Here is a 9292-nt window from a genome sequence, read left to right on the forward strand (position 1 = left end):
GCCGAGCCTTCGGGTGCCCGGCATGGGGCTGCTGACCGAGCTGGCCCGCGGGCTGGTGCGGGGCGCCGACCGCATGTCCCCGTTCACCAGCAAGCGAGGCCCCCGGAGCTACAACAAGGGCCGAGGGGCCAAGAAGCTGGGCGTGCTCACCTCCAACAAGAAGTTCATCCGCATCGAGGAGATGGTGCCCCATTTCGTCGTCCCCGACCTGGCGGGCTTCAAGCTCAAGCCCTACGTCTCGTACCGCGCCCCCGAGGGCTCCGAGCCGCCCATGACGGCCAAGCAGCTCTTCACCGAGGTGGTGGCTCCCCGCATCGAGAAGGACGTGAAGGAAGGCGCTTTTGACCCCGACAACCTGGAGAAGTACGGCTTCGAGCCGACGCAGGAGGGCAAGCTCTTCCAGCTCTTCCCCAAGAACTACGTGCGGTAGGGAGCAAGCGGCGGGGCTCCCGGGGCTGCTGCGGCGCCTCAAAAAAAAAAGAGCCTGGCCGTTGCGCGGGACGCGACCGCACCAGCAAGTACGGGACAGCTGCTGTCACTGGCTATTAAAAACAAACCCCTCCGCTTTGTCTGTCTGCGATGTCTGATGTAAATTGCTGCGGGGAACCTGGCGGTTCGTTTCCCGTCCCTGAGGGAGGCGTTACCGGTGTCTCGCACCGTGCGTGTAGCTGTGTTGTGTGAGCGTGCGGGTGTCCTGCTCTCGGACGAGAGCTGACTGACCAGGTGCTGATCGTTAGCAGGAGGCATTTTCTCTCCAGGCTGCTGAAACATCATTCCTTCCTTCTGGGAAGGAATTCCTTCCTTCTGGGAACAAGAGAGGACGACTCTTACCTCCCTGGGAGAGCCTGGAGTTCCCCAGCTGTGGAGAGCAGGCCACCGCAAGCCGAGCGGCGTACCCCAGTCAGAGAGCGCTGCCGCCGCTCGCCCCGAGCGGCACCTGCAGCCAAAGAGGGAACGCTTCGATGGGTTTACCCCCGGCCCAAACGAAGCGTTCCACTAAACCAGGAGTGAGACCTCCAACGGGCAAAACCAAGTCTGTACCCCAGACTTCCTCTCTGAGGAGAGGACTGCAGCTTATACTGAACGCCACAATTATTCCAGACTTTCCCAAGCCTTAGAGTGACTCTTTTTTCTGGAGTAAATCAAGACACAGTTAGTAGGTACACTTAGCGGTGCAGCTGCTTGAAGTTGCAAGATAACTGTTTAAATTTGAAACGTATCTCAAGAATTGTTATTTTCGGAGAGATATTCCTACAAGAACAGTATCTTGCTGTTCATCAAATTAAACGGATACGAGTGACACAGACAGTTGTGTGCAATTGTTTAAAGTAGAAACTGCTAAATTCTAAATGTCTTTGGAAATAACCCGTTTTCTCTGACACCCAAGTGCTGGATCTTTGAGAAAACAATTCTTCTGTGCGGCAGTTCTGTGTCTGGGGACTGTAGCCCTCCCAGGAGGTACTCGGGGCGGGGGGTTTCCATGAGGTTTTCCAAATACGAAATAGTGCAAAGCTTAAGCATTAGAGAATTAAATCGCAATTAAAATGTTCACTTCTGGAGAAAGCAAGCACGTTTACTGTGTAAACATCCCATCTGTAATGGAGACCGACAGGCGAGTCCTTGAACTGCTGTTAAAAAATAGGTATTTTCAGGGCTGGATGGGGCTGCCCTGGCGGGGAGGGGACGCTGCACGGGCTTCCGCTTCGTGGTGCTGCAGCCCCAAGTAACCGCAAACAGCGGTTTGCACTTTGGCACAGAAGGTTCAGGGATCCATCTGTAGAGGGGGTGAGGGAAGGCGCAGCGTTTCTGATTTCATTAAGCCCGACCTGCATTTTTCACCTATTTTTCAGCTTGTCGGAACAATGGTTATATGCAAGTGGCTGTTTCCCGCCTTCAGCTCTGGGTGCGGTTGCTGTCGGCGGAGGTGGTGCTTGGCCCCTTCCTTTCGGAGGCGTCGCTCTCTTAGGCCCCAGCTCCCGCCATCCAGAAGGGACGACCGTTTGCAGTTGGGTGGAAGGGGGTGGGGGCCAGGTGAACGCGAGGCTGGAGAGCAGGAGATCCCGTACCCTTTGATGCTAATACCAGCTTGGTCTTGAACCAGTCGCTTGCCTTACCTTCCCTACGTGAAGGCAGATTATAGGAGGAGACTCCTCACTTCCGAGGGCAAAGCGAGGACTAACGTAACCCATGAATCAAGTGCCTCGGTCCGGTCGCGTTCTGTGACGCCACCCCAGCTTCACTAACCTCAGGCTGTTTCCTCTTAATCTCACACGGCAATAAAAAAAGCATTACAACCTTTTAAGATGGAGTCATAGTCAAAAGCCGTGTCGCTGCAGGGACACACCCTCCGTGTTCTCACCGAGGCATGAGGAAACTGGATTGCCTACTCTGACTGCCAGAGACCATTCAACGCCACCACCAAACGCCCTCAGAGGGACCGAGCCATCACGGGACAAGGCGGAGGGGTCTGCGGTGGACTTCTTAAAATCAAAATGACCAAGGAAGATAAATCACTTCTATTGATTTTATTTTAGAAACATCCAAAAATAGGGTGTTGTTTTTTTTTTTTTTTAACAAAAGCTCTTCTTGACAATACTAACATGGATCTTCATGTAACAGTGTTCAAGAATGTTTTCTAAAATACACATTCACCCTTGGAAAAGGAGTTTCAAAGCAGTAAAATTCTGGTCTGCTGTACCTCGGTTTAGATGCAGCACTGTTACAGATAGATAGATACCTGTTGCTGGTGTGTGTTTCCCTCCAGGCAACTAATTCTCTAGGACCCTCAAAGAGAAACCATGCAAGCTAGAAGCTACCTACCTAGCTTAAGCTGGTTTTTTTGTTTCTAGGAAGAAAATAGAGAAAGCGTTCCAGAAACGGTGTTTTGCTGATATTTCACAGTGAAAAAAGAAAGCTAACGGAGCAACCATGAGAAATTCTGCAGCCATTCCCGGAGGTAGTTAGGGCAATGTTGTTAAGATTTTGGTTTCTGTACTGACTTATTTTGAACTTAAAAGATGTCAGGAAACACTGCTTGTACTTTTTGGAGGTTTTGATCTTAAAGCTGTTCACCTTTACAAAACTGAAAGACCTTGACTTTGGACCGAAGTGCATGTCTCACTGTGGAGAGCAGGAAACATGAGTTTGATACCAAGAGGCTATGGGGGGGATGGTTAAGTACGGCACTAAAATATAGCGGGGCTCGCTACAGTTTATGCTAAACCAGGTTGTGCTTAGCTTGGGAGAGTGATGAAGTGAGACTGCAATCAGGTGATGAGTCTGATGTAAAATTAGGCTATGCAGGTACACCAGAATCCTTCCAAGAAAGGCCCTGCTCGGAACAAAGCTTCCCGTCGCTGAACTGCTGTCCGTCATACCGGTCAGTCTGGATTTCCTTCTGAAAAAGAATTTCTCTCTACTAAAGATCACTGTGAGCACGTGGCATTGTCAGTACCTGGACTGTCTCTGAGCATCTTCTCAAGGTGCATGCTAGTTTACAGATCGCACAGCAAGCTACACACACAGCTAAGCCTCTACTCGTGGGCTTTCCCGAGACATTCAGGGCAGCCTCTGACCACATACTGTGTGTTTGCCTACACGTGGCAGCGCAGACAAGTTTGGTTTGTGATGGAAGGAGGAGAACAGGCTTAACAGATCAATCGTACACATGCAAACCAGCCTGGAAGGGATTCAAATATAAGGTACGAACAAGCAGCCTTTGAGAGGGAGGCTGTCCTACTTTGCGCTAGTACATTAAGGGAAAACTAAATAAACGTGCCTGTGCTTGACCACACGCCTCAAAGCAAAGGCTTTCCTCAGTGCTGAAAACAAAACGCCAGTAATTCCATTGGTACTGGCCTTAAAAGACTCACAGGCTCAACAATAGAACTGGAAAAGCCCAACAGAAATTAGACAGGGCATAAGCTCAGATGTCACGCTCAGTACAGGGGTTTTGCTACCACTCTGCCTTGGGACTGCTCAATGCAAACTTTCAACGGTTCCTTCAGACGGAGATCTAGTACTTGGCGTCTCCGAGGGGGTCACCAGGCTCATCTCCCACTTCCAGACATGGAGGATATTGTCATAGAAAGAACAAGTGGCTACAATGCTCATTTCTTTTGGACTGTCTAGAGACCTGGTTGAATCACCGCTTCTGTCCAGGCCCGCTCCGTTGGGTCTCTCAGCCCCCGAGTCAGAACCGCTGGCTGACTCGGGATCTCCCCCTCCGTCAGGACCCCCAGCCAAATCTGAACTCCCCTTTAAATCAGAGCCCCTAACGAGGTCAGGATCCCCAGACAGCTTAGGGCCCCCTTCTGCTTTGAGCGGCAAGGCAGGGCCTTCGCTCTCCTCATCCAGTATTACATCAAAAGTAGCTGTAGGAGACTCATAAATTATCTTCAGGTTTTGGACCTGCAAATTCAGTCTCTCATCTCCTTCCTCTGATCTTCCCACAAGCTCCTCCGAAGACTGGCACGCAGCAGCAGAGTCCTGTGTTGCAGTCAAGGTATCCCTTGGGCAGAGCCTTGACCAGTCAGCCCCGTAGGCCAAGGAATTGTGCAAGACATAGGATGACAGGATGATACATTCCTCCGTGTTTTCCGCTTAAAAAAAAAAAAGTGAAAATACAAAATGAGCAGAAATCCAGTTGTGAAAGGGTTTGTTGCAGACTGCTCACAAGCCATTCTAGCACTGGCTGTGTCCTACAGGAAGAGTTCTCTGGTTATTGCCTTACTCACAACAGAGTTAAGCATTCTAGGAGAAATGAGGTTCTGGCTCTCCTGACAATTTTTCGGCCACCTCTCATTAGCCTTGATTTTCCCTGGTTCAGTAAGCAGACAGGAGAAGATTTAACGTGCATTAACGTGCATCATTATGCAAAATATCAAAAAAGGCTCAAGAAAGACAAGACAGATCACACAGCGATCCCCACTGAGCCATAAATACAACTGGTAAGATTGTCAGACCGGGTTCTGGTTATTAATAAATTGCAGATGTGTTCTTCCCACGAGCTTTCAGCATTTGACTCTGATATTAAATGGACATCAAGTTCCTCCCTTCCCTGTACAGCAGAAGGGTTATCCTCATTTCGCAAGCTGTGAGTCTGCCCAAGGCCTGGAGGAACCTAGGAAGGCAACTGTTTTATGCAAGACTGTATTTGTAATGTAAATGCAAACAGCTTTTAATCATGTAAATACCTTCTGATTCACATGGAGAGCTTATTCACGTTATTCTAGATTAACCAGACTGCACAGCACTTCCTTTCTGAGGCAACAACCAATTCACCAGCAGATCAGTGACTTCTGCTGACAGGAAGGCATCACCTGGCATTCAGAAGAACCTCTTTGAACCATCAAGATGAATACAAACCAGAACAGTTGTGTCAACGGGTAATGCCTTTACACCGAGACAAACAGGCTTTCTTCCACGAAAAGAAGTTACGAGAGATTTACACCTGAATAATGACAGTGCCTTTGCACAACCGATGGCGCCAACGGTGAGGATAGGTCTGGAAAAGCTGGAAGAGTTACCTCAAGTCGGAGGACAAGTCTATGGCTATTAACAACATCTAGATCTTTCTAGCAGGCTCAGAGCTGGAGTTCCCCCATTAACCTGGAGGTAGGAAAGGAGAGCAGCAGAGCAGCACAAGAGCATCTCTGTTCCACTGAACACTCACCCATGCTTCCGCGGCAGTCAAGGATTTTGAATCCACTCTGCATACAGGCTGCTAACAGCACAAAATCACAGGTTGGGTGCCACTTCAACCTCCAAACTCCACCTTCAACATGGGTGTCCGCCAGCGGCTGCTTCATGTTCCTGGTGTCCCACAACAGCACGTGCTCGTCATAGCTGGAGACATATCACAAATAAATATGCAGACAAAGCTGATTCAGTGCGACAAGTACAGAAGAAAACTAGGGAAGATCGCATGCTCTTCACCACACTGAATGTCTGAAAAGACCACACCTCGAGCAGCAGTAGTGCGTTCAAAGTAACAGAGGAGGCTGTCACACTAGTGAAGAGCAGCTAGAAGGGGTTTACCTGCCAGTAGCCAGAAGATTCTCCCGGTGGGGACTGCACTGAATGCTGCACACACCCATTGAGTGTCTGCAAAAGAGTTAACATACAGCAGAGGGAAGAGACAGCAATGTACAATTTGAGAAGGGATTCCTCCTTGAATTTCAAGGATTTGGGGTCCACATAACTACATCAAGGTGTCTCAGGAAAGGAGAGCAACGTGAACTCAAATTTCAGCCCAGTGAAACACACAGGCAGAGTTCTATCTACGCAGTCCAACAGCCTTTCTGGGGCAAAACTTCTACTCACATAGTCTCTCGGCACAAATATTTTCCAGTAATAGTTGTTTATATAATAAAATATAATGAAAATAATAAATAAAAATAAACTGCTGTTCAGAGCCTGTGCAAATTTCAGCACAACAACTCTATTCCCACAAGATTTTACTCCCAACACTAGTATTTCCATAGCGATAATCCCCAGTGTATTTTAAGGTTACATATAAAATTCACTGGTGAGCCGTGTGTATTGTTTTAATCATATTCTAAAAGATATGTTATGCCACCAGAAAAAAGAGATTACTTCAAATAAGTGAACAGTGGAGAATAAAATATTTTGTAAAAGAAAGTTCCATAATAAGATATGGAACTTTAACACAAGACGGATTTAACACACACAAAAATTCCCAAAATAAAAGTGTAAATCGGGATCCTTCTTTTAGAAAGAAGATACCACCATCTTCATGTGTGGAAGTGACCTGTTAGTTTATTATATTGAAGGACACAGAGAAGAAAGTTTCAACCTGAAATTGTCCTGATGAAAAAAAACTAACAGATGTCTCCATTTCCCAAGGGAGGCAGAAACAGGACTCCGCTGTCACCGCATGTCTCTGAAGTCAGTGGCTTGGGAAGGGACACGGTAGCACCGTATGTTCATGCACGATAGCTTTAGGGTCCAGCTGCAGACACGGCTTGCTTACCTCCTGCTGGTGAAGACGGGAGTCTCTGGACTGCACCTGGTGTCCCAGCCCTTTAGCAGGCTGTCATCTCCTCCTGCACAAAGACAAAACATCGATACCCTGCACACCATCCAAATGACCAGTGCAGGGCACCGAGGCAACGCAGTCAACACCCAGCTGGTGCTTTTCAGCCCTAGGGTCTCATAGCATTTAACGAACATACCAAATATCATTTGAGGCTCACAGTACTCGTCACCACAGAAGAGACGCATTAACAATACCCTCACTTTGCTAAGCAAAAAAATTCAGAAGGAAAAAAGACTGGACTCCAGAAGCTCTCTGCTCTCTTTTGCACACCACAAGAGATTAACACCTTTTTTGCCAATAGCCAGCCAAAGCACAGTTTAAAAGGCACAGCTTCTCCTAATTAACTCTAACCGCTTCCCACAATCAAGAAGCCTTTTACACCAAGCAGAGGCCCCAGCTCCCAAAAGCAGCGTGATGCAAGCAGTGTACCCAACCCTGGAAAGTAAAATCCCAAGGAACACACCTCCCTAAACAAGGTGCCCCTTCCCCAACACCCCCAAATGAGATTCCCGACCCTTACAGACCTGAATACACAATATCGGTGTCCCAGTAATTAAAAGCAGCAATCCAGGCCTCAAATTTGTGAGCTTCCCACTGGTTCAGGACATGCACAGAAGGAGCAGATTCATCGATGGAGAAAAGATTCAGCTTCCCCTCTGAATCACTGCTGATCACTCTCAAAGGACATCCACTACAGTACAGAGAAAACATTAGAAATTACTGAAACTCGTGTCCTAAGAAGCTGTTAGAGTAAAAAATAGCAGCCAAAGTATAGACAGATAATGTAACATAATACTATATATGTTTGATTCAACTAAACATCGATAGAAACCGGTAGTACAGTGGAAGGAATGCAGGCATTTACACAGTTCTTTTAGCTTCAGCCCATCCCATCTTAAAATCATCTACATCAACGATCCCCATTCCCTGATCTCACAGGGGGAGCAAACCCTCACGCTCATGTTGGGGAAAGAAAACCAGCCTTGGGTCTTTCTTTCTCCTAGATGCATAACTTGACTTTGCACATGCTTGATATTACATCAATAAACAAATTCCATGTGAAGAGGGATTTTTTTTCCTCCAAGTCAGACTGACAAGGACCTCTCAGAGTCTCTTCCCTCTTCTGGAGTATGAAGAAATGTTTCATGTCCCTGCTGTCACAGGCATCTGAAGCACTGGCTGATCCTGACCTTTCCTGCTCTCTTCCTGTGGCACAGCAGAGTTGCAGTTTCTGGACACAATGTACTTGAAGCACTGGCAAAAGTTTTGCAGCTCACGATGCACAGATTTTCTGACATTCCCTGACATGAACTAGGTACCTTCTGTTTGGTTACCTGCAACTGTAGGTACTGATCTGGTGACTCAGGGCTTCTACTGAATATCCCAAACTTCCAGACAAGAGAGATAGGGTCACCCCCTTCCTACAGATGTGCGAAGGCTGCACATTCGGCTTCTAGAAGGGGTTATTTGTCTCTCAAGTGACAACAGTGACAGGCTTTAAAGGGACTTTTCGTCATGGCAACGATCATTTATCTTGAAGGGCAGAGACAAGGGGAAGAAGGAATGTAAGGAAGAAGAAAGTAGAACTGGGAATTCTACTTATCCGTTAAACAACATACACAGAAACAGCTTTAATTAGCAAAAGCTACTAAATATTTGCCCTACGGCATTAAGCACACAACTGCCCGATCCCCTCAGCTTCCAGCTTCCCACCAAAGGCACCACTCTCTGTTTTGCACTTAACTTACAGAAAACATATCGTCTATCTGGACCTCTGTAAGGCCTCTGACAGGGTCCCCCACAACATCCTTCTCTCTAAACTGGAGAGGTATGGATTTGATGGGTGGACTGTCCAGTGGGTGAGGGATTGGTTAGATGGTCGCATCCAGAGGGTAGTGGTCAATGGCTCAATGTCCAGATGGAGGTTGGTGACGAGTGGCGTCCCGCAGGGGTCCGTATTGGGACCGGTACTGTTTAATATCCTCATCAATGACAGACATCACTGAGACAATGGGATCGAGTGCACCCTCAGCAAGTTTGCAGATGACACCAAGCTGAGTGGTGCGGTCGACACACCAGAGGGACGGGATGCCATCCAGAGGGACCCAGACAAGCTCCAGACGTGGGCCCGTGTGAACCTCATGAGGTTCAAGAAGGCCAAGTGCAAGGTCCTGCACCTGGGTCGGGGCAACCCCCAGTATCAATACAGGCTGGGGGATGAAGGGATTGAGA

The 9292-nt window shown here is 48.0% G+C and overlaps 2 protein-coding genes across 2 annotated transcripts in view; one reads left to right on the forward strand and one right to left on the reverse strand.

The window, feature by feature from the left end:
* The first annotated feature begins 16 nt into the window (after positions 1-16).
* MRPL41 (mitochondrial ribosomal protein L41) lies at positions 17-458 on the forward strand. Its single transcript, XM_009326365.1, has one exon. The coding sequence runs from the start codon at positions 23-25 to the stop codon at positions 428-430; it is 408 nt and encodes a 135-aa protein (XP_009324640.1). The 5' UTR covers positions 17-22; the 3' UTR covers positions 431-458.
* A 2063-nt stretch (positions 459-2521) lies between these two features.
* DPH7 (diphthamide biosynthesis 7) overlaps positions 2522-9292 on the reverse strand; it is a 13610-nt gene continuing 6839 nt past the window's right edge. The window contains exons 5-9 of the mRNA XM_009326385.1: positions 7585-7751; positions 6995-7067; positions 6040-6105; positions 5675-5847; positions 2522-4601 (exon numbers count right to left, since the gene is read on the reverse strand). Coding sequence (XP_009324660.1) covers positions 3979-4601; positions 5675-5847; positions 6040-6105; positions 6995-7067; positions 7585-7751 — 1102 coding nt within the window. The 3' untranslated portion in view covers positions 2522-3978. The remainder of the gene's footprint in view (positions 4602-5674; positions 5848-6039; positions 6106-6994; positions 7068-7584; positions 7752-9292) is intronic.

The sequence above is a fragment of the Pygoscelis adeliae genome, unplaced genomic scaffold, assembly GCF_000699105.1.
Source record: "Pygoscelis adeliae isolate BGI_AS28 unplaced genomic scaffold, ASM69910v1 Scaffold436, whole genome shotgun sequence".
Taxonomy (NCBI): Eukaryota; Metazoa; Chordata; class Aves; order Sphenisciformes; family Spheniscidae; genus Pygoscelis; species Pygoscelis adeliae.

What these genes read in the sequence shown, in the direction of transcription:
- MRPL41 (XM_009326365.1), top strand. Translation starts at nt 23, where the DNA reads ATGGGGCTGCTGACCGAGCTGGCCCGCGGGCTGGTGCGGGGCGCCGAC.